Source organism: Euprymna scolopes, chromosome 14, assembly GCF_053919585.1.
Source record: "Euprymna scolopes isolate OS-2025 chromosome 14, ASM5391958v1, whole genome shotgun sequence".
In the NCBI taxonomy this organism is placed as follows: Eukaryota; Metazoa; Mollusca; class Cephalopoda; order Sepiida; family Sepiolidae; genus Euprymna; species Euprymna scolopes.
The window spans coordinates 68,804,191-68,827,366 of record NC_136495.1 but is presented as its reverse complement, the minus strand read 5'-3'; the positions used below and the strand labels follow the sequence as shown (position 1 = coordinate 68,827,366).

Genomic DNA, 23,176 nt, shown 5'->3' with positions numbered 1-23,176 from the left:
AGCATCAAAGAAAGACATCTCTTCTCTCTCTTTCTTTCACTTGCCCCAGTCCACTGGATGTTCCAGCATTGATGATCTTTGCCAAAGCTAACTACAGGCCAATCTGTGACAACCCAAAGATCTTTCAACTTTCAGTTTTCTTCATTTGGACATTCTCCAACTTTTTGTGATTGCAATAAATCCTTTCATTGCTGTTTTAGAAAAGTTGTTTTTTTTCTTTCAGCGCTACATTATAATGCTTTCTGGCATCTAGGAACATCTACAATGAAGAAGTGGGATTTCGCTGCTTATCAGGTTAGTCAGAAGTATTTATGTCGAGAGAGGCACAAGTGTTGCAAGTTCGTCAGAGTGCAGCCTATTAAAATACTGGTAAACAGGTACAGGGATGCAATATTTTAATGATGGGACAGATGTTGGAGCTTGGTTGATAGTGTGGGACTTATAAGTTGGAGACTTTTTTTTTTTTTTTTATCCTAAGAATGAGAAACTAGTGGTAGACACACCAGCCCAGATGTGGCAACAATATGCTATGCATGGGAAAATGGTGGCTTTGTACAGAATACTTTCAGGTACAAGTAGTTTTCTAGCAATGTGAACCTTTGGGAAAAAGTAGAGAATGCCGTAGAAATCAAAGAATGGTCAGTTAAGATAGTAAGATAATAAACTGTGTTATGACAAACACTTCGGTCAACAATGAGACATTCTAAATAAATAGATTAAAAAAAAATTAAAAAAAAAAAAAAGGGGGAAGGTGGTATATGAAAGAGTAAAGTGCTTACCACATCATGATCAGTTGGACTGTACATGAAGTTGAAGAAAATGGTGGAACGTCGATGATGTTTCTCAATGTAATCCCAGATGGAAAGACCCATTGCGGGTGTTGAAGAATGTTTGGGAGAAAATCCTGCCTCCTCATCAGCACTGTCAAGTTTGGGAACTTTTTTTTCTTCAAGCAGCCAGCCAGCTTCCATGCGATCAAATTCTGTGTCCATCATGAAAGTTCGGAAGCGATTGGAAACATAATGGTATGCCAGAAACTTGAGAAAGTATTGGTTATACTCAAACGATAATGGAAATTGGCGATGGATCTGGGAAAAAAAAAAAAAATTAAATTAGAAGGAAAAAAGGGACAAGTAGGCATAACTGTATATGGCGACATATTGAACCAAAAGCAAATTTGTCATTTTTTTATATCAACAAAACCTTATGCATTGTGACGGACAACTGTTGAGGAACAATGGGAGATTGAGTACCATTTCAGAAAAATTAAACAAATTTTATTTTAAAATAAAGTTTTAATTTTTTTTTCTTTTTGGAGGTATTCAAGTGCCATTTCTTGTTCATTGATGTACCTTTGGGTAAAATTACTAACGCTCTGACACCAAGAAAGTAGAAGCACCATCAAATGTATACAAGATTCAAACGATTGACTGTGGACACAACGTAGTCGGGATGGAATCTTTGATACATTTTCTATCATGAATTGAATCACTATTCGCAAAACATCTGAAAAGTGATTCATCAGAGAAAATAATTTTTTTCCCCCCAGTATTCCACATTATAGCCTTTCAGAATCTGATAGAAATTTAATCACTCTTGAATATGACACTATTCAAGTCTCCATGAAAAAGTTTTTCTCATGGAGGCCAATTTAGGTCATTTTTCAAAGTACGGTTATATGGCTTGTCATACTATTTTTCTGGGTAAAAATTTAATGGGGAATTCAAAAAAAAAAATGTCAAAAATACAAAATCTGGCCTAGTTTTAGAGATAAGTGTGTCAGATCGCTAAATTGAAAATTAATATTATGACCGGTTTCCCAAACATAATAAAACCATAGTCCTTGTACTGTTTTTTTTTTTTACTAGGAACCTAAAATTAAAATAAAATACTTTTTTTAAAGTGGATGGAAGATTTACTGATTATTAAATTCAGAAATAACATGCACGATCATACAGATGGCAAACAAAATAAGTCACTTTACAAAGAAAAACCGTTAATCAAGCATGCTCATTCCTAAGGCAATGTTATACTGTTGCATGATATGCTTCGATTTTTAAGCCAGTACAGCATCACTTAAGTTTTCAACGAGTTCCTGGATATGATGAACAGGTTTCTGGTTGTAGTTGTACTCGCCAACCCATTTCGCAATCAGTTTATCTCTCTGCCCAGAAAAGCATTGTTGTAAGTGCCACTTAATTGATCGCATTGAACTGCATACGATGTTTGAATGTGAACTGCCATCAAAATGCCTTTTTAATAATGTTGTACCACAACAACAGCATGAATTAAAGGGAACAACAATTCAACTTTTTTGGTCAATGTAGTAAAACAATCTAATGTTATTATCATAAATGTAGTATATACTGTGTGAATTTTCCAGAGCTTCAATTCTGTGATTGTGTACTTTTGGTACAATGTAGTAAAACAATCTAACGTCATTATCATAACAAATGTAGTATCTGTGGGAATTTTTCCAAATGTAGTATCTGTGGGAATTTTTCCAAATGTAGTATCTGTGGGAATTTTTCCAAATGTAGTATCTGTGGGAATTTTTCCAAATGTAGTATCTGTGGGAATTTTTCCAAATGTAGTATCTGTGGGAATTTTTCCAAATGTAGTATCTGTGGGAATTTTTCCAAATGTAGTATCTGTGGAAATTTTTCCAAATGTAGTATCTGTGGAAATTTTTCCAAATGTAGTATCTGTAGGAATTTTTCCAAATGTAGTATCTGTGGAAATTTTTCCAAATGTAGTATGTGTGGGAATTTTCCAGAGCTTCAATTCTGTGATTGTGTACTTTGGGTACATTGTTTTGGACATAATTCATGGGTTTTCCAGCATTTTCCTAGCATACACACCATGAAAAGTGCACTTTTTCAGAAAATTTGACCTGGATGATCAATTAATGTGTAGTCTGAATTTCAATACTAATAAAAAAAAATTGGCTCATACATATTGTCAGTAAGAAACTTTTCTATGAGTTGGATTTTTTTTTTTAATCTAGACTTATTTAGAATCTGCGATTTAAGTTATCAACAAGATTATTTTTGGCTTCAAAAGCCAATGTTCTCTACAAAATTATTTGTAACTTTTCCTGTTTGCATCAGATTTTGATAAAACTGGTGTTTTCTGATCAGTAGATGGTATGTTGCATTGGAATAACTAATATTTCCAATTCATGCAGACATTAGAGACTCTGTGGGCCTTTAAGCTAAAAAAAATGTCAAATTTGGAAAAAATTAGGGAAAAAAATTCTCAGACAAAAATGCATCTTCTTACATGGCAAATCCTCAATAAGCCTGGTCTAGTTTTTTTTTGTTTGTTTTTGTTTGTTTTTTTTTTTTTGTTTAATTCAATCTACACATACTTTCTTGCTTGAATGCCTTACTTTGTGCCTTGGATAAGTGGAATTTAAAATATGATTTCTGACAGCCTTGAAAATTTTCATCACAAATTTAGGCCCATTTTTCGCTAATGTTTCACATAATTGTTGTTCTAGCTCGAAAAATGTAAATTAGAAGTAGGTAAACCCTATACGATTTTGAAGGCTAAACTTATTGGCTACAGACCTAACCACATGCCTAGGTCTGTGCTTGTGAAGGGTGTCTGAAAATAATTCTGGCTTCACGTGAGAAAAACTTCTTCATGGAGACTTGAATAGCATCATTTTTTGTATAAAAAAAAAAAAATTACTTTCTTGCAGGCCCCTTTGACATCAATCCTTTCACCAACAACCTCTGGCATACTGTGCAAATTGAGGTTCCTATACACGAGTGGACCACTCCTAATAGTTGATTGATAGTTTGCTGATCAGACAAAAGAAAAAATGCACCAGATGTTGATGATCCCGTGAATTTCATTAAAAAAATTTTTTTTTTTAAAAATCACCTCCTATCTACCAGTTAGAAGCATTAATTAAACCAATGCCAAAATGAAAAAATAGAGACAATAAATATTAAATTTATAAAAATCAAAACTTAAATATTTTTTTCTTTATTTGAAAAAAGGCTTTAATTATAATTTTAATATGGTAGAGCAAAAATAATTGTGGTTTGCTATTAGTGATCAGATATTTTTATAGTGTTGTAAAACTTTTGGCCAGAGCTGTAATCAAAATAACTTCAGTATGCTAATATAAAAATTTAATTTGTCTATGCAATATAATTACAAAAACAAACTTTAATTTACTTTTTTTTGTTTTACTTTATCTCCTATTTTTCTTCATGATTTGGAGAAAGAAAAAGATAACCGAATACTTACCTGATGTACAATATCCAAAAATTGCAAAAAGATTGCAGCAAATCCACTGGCCTGATTAGCAGCTGTCTGGTTACTTCTGTGGGTGAATCTGTGTCCACAAGAAAGCCATTCTTTTTCAACAAGGGCCTTAAAACCTTCCATTGTGCGGTAGAACGGGTCCAGTAAAATCTGGGCCACACTCACCACCTGCACAAGTAAAAAACAAAAGAAAAAAAAAGAATTATATATAAATAAAAAATGACCTTCAACATTCAATTATTATTATATAAAGAAGACATAATGAAGATTTGAAAAAAAAAAAAAAAAAAAAAATTTTTCTTTTCATTGCTATCAGAATGTAAATGAACTAATTAAAATAATCTAATGTTATTTGAGTTCCTTATTACAATAGAGCATTGCGAGCTCAGATGAAGGTGTGAAACCATAACTTATTTTCCTCCATCTCTTCTGAACATCAGTTCAGTTTAATACAAAACTGGACAATGAAATCATTTAAATAAGTGATGTTCAATAAATGTCTGTAAACATGTTGAAAAAAAAAAAAATTAAAAATTAAAAAAAAAAAAAACTAAATTTTGTTAAACCAACAAAAGTAATGAAACTGAAAAAGTTTGTAAAAGAGCAAATGAAAAAGACAAGGATGAGACACATAGGTGCCATTGTCACTGCTGATTTAACATCATTAGACTCAGCAAGTATTCAGGAGACATGTAGAAACAAACAATTTGGACCTTCTGTCATTGAAAAAAAAAAAAGTTTTCATAAATAAACTAATAAATGCTACTTTATGCTGGTTGAGATTCAATGAGGAAAGTAAATTGATATTTTGTTAAATGTATAATCTTAAACATGCCTGCAGCACACTCAAAATATGCCAGGAATCAACAAGATGTTCTATACAATCCGACCTCAAGTTCTCAACCTCTTATTAACAGTCCTATTACTTATGTTTTTAAAGTCTATAACTTTCAAATAATAAAGTAAAGTATTGCTTAAGAAAAAAAAAAAAAAATTCAAGTGCAAATATAAGCCCCACAATATTGTTGCTATATACCTTATATGTGTGGTAATGGAGCCTATCTTCAAAACCTTAGGATGAGTTTGTGACAAACAAATAGACAAATTTAATATATAAATGTTTGTAGAGTTGGTTTCAAATAAGACAGAGGTTTAATCTATTTCTTACCTGAGTTGTGACATCCCATCCATCTTCAAGACAAATCATGACAGATGAACCTTGAACATCAAGTAAATCCACCACAGCCCCAGCCAGCTGCATCACATTTTGGACCTATAACAACACAAACAAATAATGTCACTTCTTTTGTACAAGGCTGGGTTTCATTATATTCACTTTTTCCGATTAAAATGTTTAGCCTTCAATCACAGCAGTTAAATATTTGGTGTCAAAGTTATGAAAATTAAAATATGATTTGTTACATTATAGCAAATCTCTTCCATGAAAATAAATGCACAAATGAAATAAACATCCAAGAAATTAAACTGGAAAATGAATGCTAAACTATGAAGAAATGCAGAATTAATTTGAGTTATTAGGGGTTTTTTTTGTTTTGTTTTTTAAATGTTACAAAGAAACGGTTGAAAATTTTGAAGCATTTTGACATTATGAAAAAAGATTTTCCAAGAGTTTACCTGTAAAAGCCATTCTGAATCTTCCACACCTTTGTAGAGACTGTGTTCAGCACTGGACGGAGGAGCACTTGGAACACAGGCCCTCATCATCTTCTTGAAACTTGCTTTGATATGTCGGACTTCAAAGAAATCCACTGGGATGAAGTCACAATTGCGAAAGGAATCTACTTTGATCCCCTGAAGAAAAAATGAATGAGGACATTTGTTTTTTTTAACATTTTAAATAATTTTTAAAATATCCATAATTAATTAAAGCAAATTATTCATAATCCTAAACTATACTTAAGACAAAATAATGATGTCATTTTCAGTTAACTATAATTGTATAGACTGCATTGAATATTCCAGTGCATCTCCCTAGCTATCACTTGAGGAAACATATCCATTGTGATGTCATCTCGCAAAATTTCTTATGGAAGTAAAACCCTTACTCTCTTGTGACCTTCCTCAACTGACAATCCATTCCATTTTTTAACCTTTAATCTCGCGTATATTTTGGCCTTAATAAGTAGTGATTCATAAGTTAATTATTTTTACTTCATATAAACAAAATTTTTTAAAGTCATAATATGGGATTTAAATTACTCTATAAAAAAATCTAAAAGGAAACAATCTCCAAAATACAAAGAAAGGATTAATATAAAATTCATTTAGGTATAATATAACTTACTTCGGTTTTTAAAAAAAAAAAAAAAAAAAAAGTAAAATTAAAAGATAATGATGAAATAAAATCGTTTAAAAAAAAAAAAAAAAAAAAAAAAAAAGGAGAGAGAATGAGTAGAGGGACGGAGGGAAAAGTACCTTCATCTGTGCCTTTTCTCCAAGTATGTATAATGAAACCTTGTGTAAGCCTTGTACAGAAGTATTGACAAAGTCTCCCTTTGGGTCTAAGCTGCCATTCTGACGAAGTGTTCGGTTGGATTCCAAACTTCCTGTCTGGATCTTGGGCTTTTCACGAAAGCTTCCGATCCGTCCTAAGGCTACATCAAAAAAGGAGAATGATTAAACAAGCGGATCAATAACATAATGAAAACATTATTTTAAGGATTACAAATATTAAACACAAAAACAAGAATGCAGGTTCTAGTTTTAATGCAGCTTTCAACATCTAAAATATAAATATTAAAAAAAAAACAAAAAAAAAAACAATGAAACCAAAAAAAAAAAAAAATCAGCTTCAATAAAACAAAAAAGGACCACAGTTTTAGCAAAATACCAAATGACAGACAAAACAGCATTTTGTGAACTTAATTTCTTACTGAAACCTCCAAAGTATTTTAAGCCATAAGTTTGAAAATTGGATTCTTACTGATTTTTGATTGAAGCCATTTTTAATTATATGATTCTGGTTAATTCAACCTATGTTGCAAATAATCAAATCTATCGGAATAATACTCCATATAAATAAATCATGTACTGCAAATACAAAATGCTAATATGATAAAAAACGACTTTAAAAACATGTAATGTGTGCACACTTTTATTTTTTTTACTGATATATAGAACACAAGCTGTCTCTGGGTTGCTCAGGATTCTTTTTACTATATTTTTCTTTTGCTTGTTTTATTTTATTTTTTATCAAATTACTTATTTTTTTTAGAATAGGCTTAAAAATGTAAATTGAATTATTACAATATAGTCATTACATTGATTTAATTAATAATTTAGTAATTAAACAGTCATAAGGATATTTTTGTTGAGATAATATTTAAATTTAAAATATTTATTATAAAATGATTGGAAATAAATTACTTACAAAATTTTAAACCTGTTAAAACTGGATGATTTGCTAAGAATGTAAACACCAGAAATGACACTGAATTCCTTTCAAATTTTAAGAGTCACAAAATAATTCACTACCCACCCACCTCCCTTTTTTTTAAGCTATTAAAATATTAAAATGTCTGCTTTGTTTATAAATAAACCGAAATGCATACTGGATTTAATTTCTGGATTATTTTTAAACAAGATTTTTATGCTATTGTATTTCATTTAATAATCAAATAAAAAGGATATGGATTCAATGTTCAAAGTCAAAAAAAAAAAAGTAAAAAAGTATACACATAAATAATATGAAGTTGTCATTTCATTAATCTCAATATTAATCTGTAGATTTGATTATTTGCAAGAAATGTTATAAATGAACCAAAATAAGAAAATCAAAATATGTTTTCAAGCAAAAATGTCAGATTGCAATTTTAAAATATTAAGTTCACAGAAAGTATTGTGAATTATTGTTACAAAACATCTCAAAAAGATTGAAGATGAAATGCAAAAATTAACATAACTAATAACTAATATAATAAAACAATTGGGTGGGGGTGGGGGGAAGAAAAACTCCTTTGATGAAGGTGGGAGGCTGAAATGATATTTTGGTAATAACAAAAATAAAACTATAAAGATTGAAATAACATTTTTAATTATCAACAATGCAGGTTTGCTATTTATAAGTTTTTATGCACTTTTAACAGAAAACAAAAGTTGAATAATAAAATGAACAATGGTGATAAAAAAAAAGCAACATGTTACTTAGAATGGGACACATTGTTTATAATGTTGAATGTTTAGGTGTCGAAAGTGCTGTTGTTTTTTTGCTCTTTCTCATGCAATTTTACAAAATTTATTAGTGCGTTAGTAAACATGCAACCATGATTTTGCATTGCGAAAAATCAAACGTGTGAAATGTCGTCGTCGTCGTTGTTGGTGTTATATAAATGTTGATTTCGGTCAAATAAAAATGGTATTTTAAACATACAGCTTGCAGAATATTAGACATCTATCTCAAAATTATCTTTTAATGATTTTTTTTTTTTTAATGATCATCAAACACAATAACACTTAAATAAAAAGTTGCTCAAGAACTTATAAGAATCAACATTATTCATAATATGTAATACTTCCACCATTTCTTGCTGGATTTTCACCCAAGAACAATGCCAACCAACATCATGACTTATATTTTACCAAAGAATCCTTGACTATATAAAACATTTTTAAAAAAGGTTTTTAAATGATAAAAAATATCCATAAATTTAAGAACGGATTTGAAATGCCATATTCAATGCATAATCACAATGAAAATAAGATAAAACAAAAATAGGCTGTTCTTTGTAGAGAACGAGTGACAAGTATTGAAAAAACGCAGTCATGAAGAGTGGGAGAGGGACATATCAATGAAAAATAGATTCCGATTTCTAGTTTATTACTTCATTATTTGGTGCTGGAATTATGAATAAAATGTAAAAAACAAAATTTTTTGAAGTAGAAAAAAACATCTTAAACTTTTTGAATATGAAGAATCCGTTCTATTTAAATCTGAAACTAATGAAATTGTAGGAAAAAATTCTATTTTACATCTCGTATTTGCGATTTAAATTGTTTAAAGTGATTTTACAATAGAAACTGGATTGTCAAATTAGTACCAGAACATTCAGATTAGGAATTCAATTTCATTGCAGTTTTTGTATATTCATACCAGTTCTTGCTTTATAAGGTCATAAGAACCACATCCATTCATAGAGCACCTAACATTATTGACACATTAGTCCCCTTGCCCTCTTCACTAAAACCTTTAATCAATAAAGCACTAATTCACAATTTTTTAAATGCTAAGTTTCTTTCTGACCAACAGTATAGATTTAGGTAACCCCATTCTACTACACATATTTTAACTGTCATCGTTGATTGCATGAAGGCAGGGGAAGTTAGGGTTGTAGTCCTTGGTAGGGCTACAGCCCCAGCTTCTCCTGCCTTATCCAAAGCCTTTTACAACGTCTGGAATGAAGGGATTCTCATAAAATTAAATCATATGGTATTTCTGGACAAAGATTTAATATGAGATTTCCTAGACAAGAGAAAAACCCAAATTGTCCTTGGTGGCGGTACATCTAAAAAATATGATATTAATAGATGTGTGCCTCAGTAGGGGCAATCCTTGGATCTTTATTATTTCTGATATTAATAAATGGCCTTCCTGATAAGATTATGTCAGATGGGTATATTTAATGACACCAAGCTCTATAATAGACATGAGAAAAAAAAAAGGAAATTTCTAAATGGTCAATCTTCTGAATACATGCTAATAAAGAAGCAGTTCAGAACAAGTCGAAAGACATCTGAGAGTAGACTTTCTTTTTCTATTCCTCACTCGAGAACAAATCCAAACTGCTTTTCTGCCAATCTCTAGGTAGATTAAACTCACAAGTCATGAAAATAATGTTTGAATAGAAAATACTCTAAATATGACTTTTCAGCTTGCAAAATTTTTTTTTTTTCCTTTTATTAGAATACGAAAAATGTATAATTTTAAAATAATTATGAGATTTGTTCAATTTTATATTCAACAATATTTAACCACTGTAAAAATATTTCCTGTATCAATTTTGAAAACAAATCCTGTATAAGTTCTTATGAAAAGAGACAAAGTTTTTTTTTTTAATTTGATGCTTATTACAAACTTAAAAAATGTTTTACAGAAATACAATTTAAATTAGATTTGTTCAGTAAAAAGCAGTAAAAATACCTTTTTACTTTTAATAAAGGCTGAACTTACTAAAAAAGATTTTGCCAATTATAAATTAATGACCAGGCTGAACATCACTTAACTTTGATGATTTAATGAAAACTGGTGTGTCAATGTGATTATTCCATATATTAAGCAACATTGATCTTGGTTAGTATTAAAATGGGTGACCATGTCGTAATACCAGGCACTGTATACACTCTGAGAGGGTTGTGCACCACCAGGCTATTCATGCCTAAGACATGCTGCATGAAATAATGGCTCCAGAGAGCTAAGGGACTCATCCATCCATCCATCAATCAATATTAAATTAGATACAAGATCTTTATCTAAAAATGATTATTATTATTTTAAATAGAATTAAAATATACAGAAGCTATCATGTCTGTTTTCTTTAATAATGATAACCCTCAAATTTGGATTCTGAGAAAATTGACTTCTATTGTATTATTTTTTTTTTAAATAATCATATTTAAGTTGGTTCGAAAAAGTACACCAAACATTCAGTGACTTTTGGAAGGTGTTCTTGCAGAAAATTAATACCTATTTAAATATTAAAGACAAACTTTTGAAAATCTTTTTTGTTTACCAATCTTTTCAAATATTCAAGTAAAAAACAAATTAATTTCGAATCATTTCAAAAAATTACTTCACTTTCATATATATTAATAGATTATCTCTAAGCAAAAAAAAAAAAAAAAAAATATTAAATTTTAATGCTTTTAAACCCTTTGTTTTTAATATCCAATTTCTAAAAGAAAAAAAAATGTTTAACCAATAAGTTAAATTCAATAATTCCAAAATTTTGATTTTTGCTTTCTGTTTAATGGAAGATATGTTTGTGTATAGAGTCCCTTTTGATTGATGTTTAGGCAATTTTCACTGAATTTTAAAAGTTTACATAAAATAGTCCTCACTTTAAAATGTTTTTTTCCATATATATATATATATATATATATATATATATATATATATATATATATATGATTAGTTTTCTAACGAATGATAAAAAATATAAAAATTAAATAAGTCTTTTTTATATATAGTTTTAAAGGTTAAAAAACTTCCAAGATTATATATAAGTTCACGTGAAAAGGGTTTCTTTTGAATGTTTTTTATTATTACACATAATAACATATCCAATAAAGAATATTCTGAATCCCAATGCAATAGAGTATTTTTAATATAAAATAAACATAAAATATGTAACAAATTAAATATTTCATTTTAGAAAAAAATGAAAAAACATTCTATTAACATTGTTCAATCCTCAATTATAAGACAACTGGAAACCATTATGTAAACATTAATCAGAATAGACGGTTTCTTGATATCCACTGATATAACTTCTGCTAAACAGAAAACAGAAGCCAAAATCAGTTTGAATTTAACGAATAAAATTTTATTGAAAATTTTTCTAGAAATGAAAGTTCCATTTAAGTATTGCCGATTTATTCTATGGCACATACTGTATAAATATAAATACATTCTATAAACAGAGTGGTGACTCTTTTGTAAAAGAAAATAAACATCAAAACATTAGTAACAATACATCATTTTGACATGCATAAAATGACATCCTAAATTCTTCAGTGTATAATTAACAGTTTAAATATATCAATACATTTTTAAACCAAATTATTTGGTTAATCCTGGATTTGCAACAAATAAAAAGTGAATAAAAAAATCTTTGCATTCAAAATTGTTTGTTCCATAAACTGTTCGGCTTAAAAAGTAGAATAATGTTTAATTCTCTTGAGAAAAAAAAAGAAAAAATAAAAGTCTGGCAATAAATCTTTCACTTCCTCGATACTGCTCATTACTAATCAAAATTAAAATAGTTTTATAAATTACAATGATACAACACAAACATGATTTTACAATTATTAAATGATGAATTGGTTTGCCTATAATCTATCTTAATAATGGACAGTTGTCTATCTGTATGACTGATTAAGACTATTAGTTTGTTTAAACAAAGAAAACATATTAGTGATAAATCAGTTCCAATATTTTCGATACCATTACTGACTCTTTTCTAAATTCCCAATTCTTTTAAAATCTCCAAATATTTTATTATTTTAATTTCAGGTTACCATAAAAACCTATGTAATATGTGCATATATTTTCACAAATGTATAATACACTTACGGGAGGTGGGGGTGATCTACAGATGTTAGTTTTACTGGTAGTTTAAAAATAATAAATATTATCTTATTGTTAGTACCAGCAAATGGAAAATTTATTTTCCTTTATTTAAAAAAAAACAAAAAACAATTAAAAGAATCGTTTTCAGCGTCGAAAACTAGGCACAAATTTTTCTACTTTTTCTGATTCCAATTAATCATTCCAACACTAAAGGTTATGAGGGGTTTATGAAGCATAAAAACAATGTTTTTATATTTAATACTTTATTTTTATATTTCAAGCGATCCTCTGTAAATGTAGTGAAAGAAAAATGAAAGATCTCTCATAACCTTGAAATTACTATTTTAGAAGCATATACAGATATCTCAATATTATGTGTGTGTGATTCAACAGTTTCATAGCAATCTTTTGTAGAAATAAAATTATATCTAAACCTATTTGCAAATTAAAAACTGACAACATCAAAAATTAAAATAATGGAGCAACATTTATTTCAAGAAAATCTGCTAAGTTTTAATTATGAATTAGTATTTGACTGACTTTGAACATGCAAGATATTTAATTACATGGATAGTAAACAAATTTATTCGCAAATAATTTACTTTGAATTAGCTCTTCATGTGGCACAATGATAAGAGCCCTTTCTCAGGAGCTTGAGCTTCCCACATTTAAAAGCTTTATGCTTTTAAACTTCCTTGTCTTTTTGAAACAAGTAGGTTTGAAAATAAGGTGGTATAAAAACAAGGGACATACATATATATATTATTTCATGTGCCCACATGAAATTTTATAAGTAGATATATTTTATGTATCGATTTCCAGTGTTTACTTCAATAGTGCTCAATACATGAGTAGAGTAAGATAGTAAGTTATGAAAATATATTTGCTAATTAAACAGCACAGAATTTTTCACATTTCATTCTCATAAGAACTTGACTCGCCTGGAGAGTCCTTACGAAGATGAAAAGTGGAAAAGTCTGTGCAGCTTAATTGCTATATATATAATGTTATCAAACAAATGTAATTGTTATATATGATAATCCTGAGATGGAATATTATTACTTATATGTTTTGAACAGTTATCGTCATTTTGGTTGTTAAATTCAGCTGATATATTCTTTCTCTCCAATATCTTTTGTCACAATTTGTAACAAGAATTTCTATCAGGAATTTGTTTGAAATTCCCAGAGAGTTACCAACCCCATTAAATCACATCTGAAGACGGCCAGAGATCAGTGACTGAAGTGTTATAACTAGGGTTAGGACAACAGCATATTCTTTTCATTGTTTTGACTCTCGAGTGTGTATCCGTTGATATCTTATATGCTTTTATATAGAGTGATGTGGTTCTCAGTCGATTAACTGTGCCGGATATATACGTGAGAGTTATCACAATGAAAAGAATATGCTGTTAACACACCTATGATGCAAATAACAGTATCAAATATGTAAAACAAGGTAGATTCTCTCCCAGCTCATTTCTAATATCTAGCAAAACACAAGTTTCCATGAAAAAAAAAAAAAAAATTACCATAACAATAAGATTTTAAATTCATTCCTAAAAAAAATAACTAAATAAATAAATCTTGAACATTTTTTGAGCGCTGCTTTAAAATAGCAAAACAGGTCATTTCTTTACCTGCGATCTATATTATCGTCATCTTCTAATTGTTTCACATTTCAGTCAACTATTCCTCTGGCCTTCATTAGGTGGTAAACTGCGATGGGATAGGAATGCTGAGTCTTAACTATATCCTCTATGGAGGACTGCTTGAAATATAAAAATAAAATATTCAATACAGCTAGACTTTGAAATTCCTTTCCTGTTCTGCTCCCTGACTGTACTAATATGCAGAAGTTTAAATGTAATGTAAACCAACATCTTGTTAATCTTTCCTAGGCATGGTCCCAAATAATAGCCCCCTTACATCCAAGTGATGATATGTCTTGTAGGGGTGAATGTAAAAACACCCGTCTAGCTGAATCCACTGTGAAAAATTTCCCCCACTCTATATCTGTGCCTAAATCAAAACGCGGATTTCATGAACAAAGCTTCTTTCTTAGAACTGCACACCTGTGGAACTCTGTTCCGTCTGCCTGCTTCCCTCCGGACTACAACTTGGATGTCTTCAAGTCTAATGTTAACAAATTCCTAATGAACCGCCCCCTTAAGTAAACACTTCATCAAATCTCCTCACTAACGTAATGTACTTGCAATAACCCTTATCCCTGAGTGGCTTCCGGGCCTTGATAAGTGGTGATCTCTGTGTAAAAAAAAAAAAAAAAAAAGTTAAAAAGCTGATCACAAATCCCATTTCTTCTTCCTTATACGAGCATTTTTTCTCATATTTTTTTATTCATTTGTAATAAAAACATTTTTTTTTCTTTGGTTTTGCAAATCTGAAAGAATGATTTTTTATTTTTTTTTATTTTTACATGAAATTTTTCTTTGCAATCTCTTATATGATATATGTTAAAGTAGTTTTTTTTTCCATTAAAATAAAAAATGATATATTAAAATAGAAACTTAGGTGAAGAGATTTTCTGTTTTCTTTAAACAGTAACAGGTCTTATTATCAACAACTAAGATGGCCAGAGTAAAAACTAAGGTGGGCAGAAATTTTTTTTTTTTTTTTTTTTTAGAAAAGCATAGGATTACAGCTTCAGCCAAACAGAATCGAGCCATATTCAAGAGCCAAAAGCTTTTAAAAACAAAACATTTTTTTTTACCAAAAGTTCATATGTATGACAGGCACATGCTGTATACCAGATTGAGACATGCCCAGAGTCTGATGAGTATGAAAGACACAAGCAAAAGGTCAGAAGGAGATTGGGGAAAAAAGAGAAGAAAAAACACAATCACGCTTATTATATCCACAAAACTGAGTATTTGTGGATATAAGAAAAAGATGATAACCAGCCAAGAATAATGAATATTTGTTGTTGGAAAGGAGAAAAATATTTGATAGGAATACAAGAAAAAAAATATATATAGCTCGAAAACTAATGCATGGTTGTCATCTTTGAATTATTTAAACTACTAATTGAGCTGGGTATATGAAAGAGACAGGTAATCATTGAACTGGGTAAATGACGAGGGCAGGTAATCAAAGCCAAAAAGAAAAACAAAATAACTGCCAGAAAATCGTTAATAACTCTGTAAGAGGGAGGAGGAGGAGGAGACTTGGCTTTATTTATTTGTGAGGTTCATGGAAAGTCCACATTTAATTCAAGTAAATCGTTTTCTATTTTAATCTACATCATATATTTCTGTATTACGTTTAAATAAATATACAAAAAAAAAAAAAAAATAATACTTTCACACTCCTGTATACAGAAACGTGTGAATTGTCTAGTCTTCTACATTTGGATGCATCAGTTTTGCCAAATGTATGACACCTCATACATACGTCTGGACATAGAGGCATAGGGGAATGGTATTATGGCTAGATGGCAACCATAAGAATTTCTAGCGCACAAAGATAGAAGAGAGGTAAATACTAAGATTTAGATATTAGAGGTTACACATATTAATTAAATATTTCAAACTATGTCCGATATATGATCAGGTTTGTAAGGTTTTGTGATGACAATTGTTGATTTTGACTATTCAGATAACCAACTTCATTTTGGTTGTTATATTCACAAATTTTCGCTCATCCAACTTGAAATTATTTGGTTCTTGTCCAGAATTACCCATGTACCAAAAAAATAAAAATAAAGAAAAATCTGTATGATGTACGTACCTGTGGCAAAATGAAAATACCATATTCCAAAAGTCATACAAATTGGTCATAAAGAAATGATTTTTAAGTGATTAACGAGAATTCATAAGCATTACAACATAAATTTAGTAATGCTGAAGTATTGTTGAGTTATCTCCGTTTTTTGAGATATTTTGCAAAATAGTAAATGAAACAGGCACTTCCGAGATATTCATAAAATTTTATTTTCTTATTTAAAAATAAAACGACTTGATCAGTTTGTGTTTTTTGGAATATGATATTTTTGTTTTGTTACACGTACGTACATAATACAAATTTTTCTTTTTTAATATGCAGAGAATTTTGGACAAGAACCAATTATTTATGCTAAATTCTGTAAACAGTTTGGAACTGAACTGTTCATAAAGTATTCAATTCAAATTTCAATGCAAGCTGTAGAGTCCTACTATAAAGTTTTTGGTGCTTATGTACTTATTGAACTGCGTTATTTTTAAAAGAGTATTTTCAAGTTAAATTAAAATTTAACGATTTTTTATTTTTTTAATTAAATTGTTAGGCGAAAGTACAGAATAGTTACAAAGCACTCTCCTTTCCCCGTGTTAACATTATTACAGCATAGTTTAACAAGTGCAGAGGTACCAAGTTTTCAAATTCGAAAAAAAACGCCTGAAGAAAGTAAAAAAATCCCATCAGCCAAAAGATTGTGAATATAACAAGACAGTTGTCTGAATAATCAAAAAGATATGCATGAGCAGATATTTTTTATTTTGTTTTAATACATAATGTAATAAGCAAGTTATCAAAGCATTGGAATAGTTGTCATAAGTTTAATAAATAATACTGAGTGACATCCATTTAAACTAATAAAATTAAGAATCACATAAAATGCCACCATTTCACTGATAGTTTAAAACAGGTTAATTTAAATACATTTCTTGTTTAGACAGAAATACAAATTAACTGAATACAATTTTGTTACGTGAATGTTTGGAGAAAATGTTAACATCCATTAGTTCTTTATGATTACAAGTTAGATCATAATGTATACATCATGCTGTGTTTTGATTAGTAAAATTCAATGGAATATTGAAGATGAAAGAACAAACACTATATTAACCCATCAGGTATCATTGTCCTATAAATAATTTATTAAAATCTATAACACTGGTCAACAACAAATTTGTTGCCTGCGTTTTTTCAACTGATTTAGGATGAATGTGATGCACAAAATCCAAAATATCACATTGGTTTTGCTCAATCAGGTCAAGTTTTTGAGCTATGGTTGCATGTCTTTTTTTTTTTCTTCTTTTTTTTTTTGTTCACATATACACGTGTGAAGCATTTTAAAAGAAGTTGGTGGAGGTAAAATGCCATATCAAATAATTATTCCGATTGGAAATGATTAGTTTAATGACAAGAAATATTCAAGTCTGATAATTCTGGGTGATTATGTAAAAAAAGGTTCAGCTTGAAGTCATAAAACATTGAAACCTTCCAAAACTTGGTGCTCCACATACACGAAGCAGGACTTGCTTGTGCATGAGGAATTGATGCCTTGCAAAGAAAGGAACGTCATCTTCCCACTGCTGCATATCAAGCTTAGCTTAATCAAGCAGTTCATCAAGGCTTCAGACAAGGATGGTGACTGCTTCAGGCTTTTCCAGGATTGCTCATGGAAAAGTTGAAAGCTAGTATCCTTGATGGTCCTCAGATCCTGCAATTCAGAGATGCAGAGTTCAAAAACTCAATGAACAATGTGGAACTGGAAGCATGGAAGGCATTTGTTCTGATAGTGAAAAACTTTCTTGACAATAAGGCCAGAAATTACACAGAACTTGTCAACAACATACTGCTGTCATAAACCTGGACTGCAACACAAGCATTAAGATGCACTACATATAGACTCGTTTCCTGAGAACCTGGGTTCAATAAGTGACAAGCAGGGAGAGATTACATCAGGATTTAAAAGATATTAGGGTCGTTGGGACGCAGCCATGATGGCTGACTACTTTTGGAATCTGAACAGAGACCTCCCTGCTGCTGAGCATTCCAGGAATTCAAAGAAACTGAAGTCTGAACAATGGCAAAGCAACATGCAGTTTACACGTACTTATCTTTATAAATGCCCACCATTCAATTTTTTCAATGTTTATATCAGGTTATCAATATATGTTGCTGACAAAAACATTTTTCTCTTAAAAACATATTTAAGATATGTGTTGACAAAAAATCAGCTGATAATACCACAAAAATGTAATCGATTTTTTCACAAGATATGATTTTTATCAAATCAACTTAGCACAAAAAAAACTGACTTTATGGAGAGAAACGAATGCCGTTTCCTGATGCAAAAATACCCTAAATCAGTTGTAGAAATCTAGACAATATTCAAAAAGTAAAAAAATTGTTGTTCAATGTAATATAGAATAGTATTGCTTACTGCATAATTATTCTAAAGAAAAGGAAACGTTCATTTCTATCCATCAACTTCACTCTGAGAGTTGTTGGAATCCTCTTTAAAATTCTTGTAAAATTTCCTTAAATTCAATTTATTTGATGATGTATGAACTTGCAATAGTAAGCCACTAATTTATTGCAAAAAGTACAATGCAACTCTTTGTGTAAACTGTTTTTCTCCTTACCATAAGGTGTAAATTTTATCTTGAATGTATAGACTCTTTGATTTCTAAAGCATATTACATGTACCTAGTATCCTATTTATACGAGTTAATATTTCGCTTTCTATATGAAATAACTTTTTTTCTTTTAATTTGTATATTCTAACGAATGTTTAGTTATTACATCAAGTTTCAGCTCAATAGTAAAAATATTAGATACCCTGGGACTTTATGAGTTAAATATTTCACAAAGTAACCTTAGATGAATTTCCGGCAGTTGTTATATAAGAGAAAGCTGGAAAGGATAAGATGATTATTATTAAATTATGGTTGGGAGTAATGAGTTAAAGGATACAAAAAAAAAAATATATATTAAAAAGGCATTAGTGAAAAAGAAAAATGATAATATTTGGTTGTTTAGAAAATTGCAGCTCTACACAGCCAGCAAGACAGTTTAGCATTTTAGTGTGTTGGTTGGTAACCTAGTAACTGACTAATTACCTCTCCTGATTGACATGTGGTGAGAAGTAGAAGAACGCGCCCCTACAACACATTACGGAAAAAAAAAAAAAAGAAATAAAAACAGAAATGGATCAAATGAAAAAAACACTTAAATTTGATTTTTTTTTTTTTTTTTTTTTTTATGCTGCCAAAATGATATTAAGAGACAGATCAACAATAATGAGATCTTTGTTTTGATTTCAGACGGGTGGGAAGGGGAGATAATTTGATTTAGATTAAAACAAATTTACATTTGAGAGGAGGGAAAGTAAACAAGGGCAAAATCAAGATCATAAACACAAATGAAATGGTGAGTGAAGGGAAAAAAAAAAAATTTTTTTAATCATATTTTCTTGCACTTGAAAACAACAGTGAGGCGAACACGAACAATTTTGAAAGAAATTTAGATTATAACAATTTAAAAAAAAAAAAAAAAAAAGTATAGATGTAATTGCTTGTGAACCTTAAGCCAAACTTTAATGCATCACACATTGATAACATTGTAAGATGAATTCTAACATAATCTAACACATGAGTTCTATTATTCACATTAGCGTTTCTTTTTTTCTTATAGATAGGCAATAACAACTTTCAAATTCCGCTTCTAAAGAATTTAGCTTTTATTTCATAAATCAAAAATATGAATACTAAATGCTTGCATGTTGATATCATCGAAAGAATGTCAAAAATGAGCATAATTCATGTAGCCTACTAATTTGCTTGTTGGCAGATTAAAACTATCATATTTTTTATGAATCTCCCAGGTTTCCTGTTAGCCACAATACAATGAACTATGTTGCATATTAGAAATTCTGCCCCTGGCAATAGGATCTCATTCATAATGCAGCATAACTTATGTGGGTTTCCTAACTAACATTGCTTTTATCAAGACATCTTCAGTTATGTCTTGTCTATTTTAGAAACTGATTTAGGATTCTGATAATGTTTGCATATATATAAGGATTTCTTTTGATAATTTTTGAATTATTATGACAGAGTTTGTCCTGAAATTATTGTATTTTTTTTTTTTGGGGGGGGGGTCGAATTTTGAATTTTTAATAATTAAGCTTTGGCCTTTAGGATTTCTATTTCACCATTGATGTTTCTGGTGCAGTTCCAAGACACAATTGCATATGCAAAAGTAGTAGATTGAAAGATTGTAAGCTAACAGTTCGGTTTTTTTTTTGTGGGGGGGGGGGGTTAGTTCGACTCGAACACAGATTTGATCACCATTTGTTCCTTCAAAATTTGTGATGCCATAGGTGTTTTCCTTTACACACACTTTTGAAACTGTTGAATACCCTTAGAAAAGGGTGGATTAATGTCAAATGATCTTTGAAATGTATGCTGCACTGGAATAACTGAATTTAGTTTTGTGAATTCGGAAGGCTTTCTGCTCAAAACTCACCATTCCTAGGGCAAAATGTAGAAAACTGATCTTTCAAATAGTCACCGACTCCATAATGATGCTCAAAAACTGGAGCAATGTGTTGTTTTGAATATATATATATATATATATATATATATATATATATATATATATATATATATATATATACATACATACATACATACATACATACACAAGAAATTTTGTTCTTTTATCTTAGAAGGAAATTCAAAGATAAAAACTCAGAATCTACAGATGATGAATTGAAGAATTAATCCCAAAGTCACAAATATAAGATGGTTGAGAGCAGAAAAAAATGCCAATAAAGAACTACTTGATAAAAACACGACTGCTGTTGTTATTATATATTATGTTCAAAGAAAGACTGATTTTTATATATATTATTCTTGCTGATAGACTTTAAAAAAAAAAAAAAAAAAAAAAAAATTAATGAGAAATTATATAAAAGAACTAATCAACTCACTGAATATTCATATATTCAAATTTATTTTGTATTTCATTAAAAATAAAGGTTGAATAAACTCGAGCCTTGGTTGCACAACTGGTTTAGGATAAGGAAAACCCCTGAAATAACACCAGTTTTCTCTGCTTATTCTAGCATTCTTTTAAGTTGTCTTGAACTTCTTTACCACTGGATCAAAGCAATGAAGTTTAGAAGAGATGTGGTTTAGGATTACCCAACCCTTACTTCACTATAGACTCACTATACAAACTTCCTTGCAGGAAATTCATTGTTTCTCCAGATTGAAGGGGGTTATTTTATTCTATTTATAATTGTATCGGCCAGCTTGTATAAAACACTTGTTCAGCAGAAAATAGATAAAAAAAATTTTTTGCAAACAAAAAATTAAGAACTTAACAGTAATTTATTATTGCCCAAAGACTAAAAAGATATTTGTCTGTCCCTCCTTCATATATTTTATTGCTAAACATAAATAGCAATATGATGATCTATTTTATTTTTACATATAGATTTTTTTCATTCTAAATAAAGATTTAAAGACAGCAAATAAAAGAGCAGCAATAAAATGAGATTGTGCATAGTGGTCAGCTAATTCATCTACAAGAATCCATTTATGCGTACAATTGGTCTTGAAGGTTATGTAAAAAGCGAGTATGAAAATTATATTTGTTTAAGAAAAACTATAACAATTTAAGTATTTTGATAAAAATATTTATAACAAAAAAATAATTCAATAGATTAATTAAACCAAAAATTATTTCTATTAAAATTACAATGCAGCATGATAAAAACACAATTTGTGAAAATTTTAAAGCATCTGTTTGATGCCTTTTTCCCTAATGTAATACCAATGTTTGGATTTTAAAAAGAAAAAAATTAGTGACTACTAAATTATAAATGATTTCACAAAGGAATCAATTAAAAAATTAACATGAGTTTTAATAATGTTATTAAGTATAATTATTAACTCCATTAAAAAAAATGTCCACTCTCCTTAAATTATTTATATACTGTATATTAAATTTAAAATATTACATAAAAATGTATAATAATAGAACTTTTTTTTTTTTTTTGAAAGGAGAGTGTTGTTTTTTGTTGTTTTTTTTCTCCAAATTTAATATTCATTGTTGAAAAATATCTTTAAATATATTCTATGTGAAAAAAAATTTAGAATTAAAAAAAAAGAGAAGTTTGTATATTGTAAATAGACATAGATGAATTGTCATTGTAGATGAATTTACAGAGAACACAGGATTTTAGACCTCAGATTATTTAGCAACAAAATCAAAACAAAAAAGCAAGGCTCTGAAGAAAATGAATTTAAAAAAGAGAATAAAGCAAATAGATTGAATTTATTAATTTCACTTGAACTAAAGTGAGTATAAGGCTTGACTAAAATGCAAACATGAAAAACATATAATCAATATGAATGTAAGAAGCTTGTTTTTTTTTTTTATCAGAGCTAATTCTAAGGCCATGCAACAAAAGATAATATGAGAGAGCTTAACAGAGGGAGTTTCCATCATTACAGCATCTCAAAAATAAAATTTCACAAAAGAAAATCTAAATAGAACAAAACTGGATCGAAATGTATTTTACTATAATTAAATACTAATCAGAAATACTAACTAGTCAATCAGAAAAAATATATAGAAATCTGACATTGAAAGAATTTAGTGTCAGACGATAAAAAAAAAAAATGCATTTTCATTCAATTATTTTGTTTAACTATGCAATATGTTTGTAGTTTGATACTTACCTTAAAATAATTTACATTTTAAAAGAATTTTTTTATTATTTTAAATTAGCCAATCCACATGAATCAAAATTTAAAAAAAGTAAATTTTGTTAGATTTTATTCAATTCTTATTT

The 23,176-nt window shown here is 29.3% G+C and overlaps 1 protein-coding gene across 21 annotated transcripts in view; it reads right to left on the bottom strand.

Annotated features, from left to right (window-relative positions):
• LOC145293059 (myotubularin-related protein 13-like) overlaps positions 1-23,176 on the bottom strand; it is a 508,291-nt gene that overhangs the window by 23,046 nt on the left and 462,069 nt on the right. For 12 of the 21 annotated variants that reach the window (XM_080139410.1, XM_080139404.1, XM_080139394.1 and 9 more), the window contains 5 exons: positions 6,718-6,896; positions 5,917-6,093; positions 5,450-5,554; positions 4,264-4,449; positions 780-1,088 (listed from right to left, as the gene is read on the bottom strand). In XM_080139410.1, the coding sequence (XP_079995536.1) occupies positions 780-1,088; positions 4,264-4,449; positions 5,450-5,554; positions 5,917-6,093; positions 6,718-6,896 (956 nt within the window). Of the gene's footprint in view, positions 1-779; positions 1,089-4,263; positions 4,450-5,449; positions 5,555-5,916; positions 6,094-6,717; positions 6,897-19,430; positions 19,473-23,176 lie in introns of all 21 variants that reach the window. The other 9 variants (XM_080139396.1, XM_080139398.1, XM_080139388.1 and 6 more) reach the window with 1 other exon arrangement.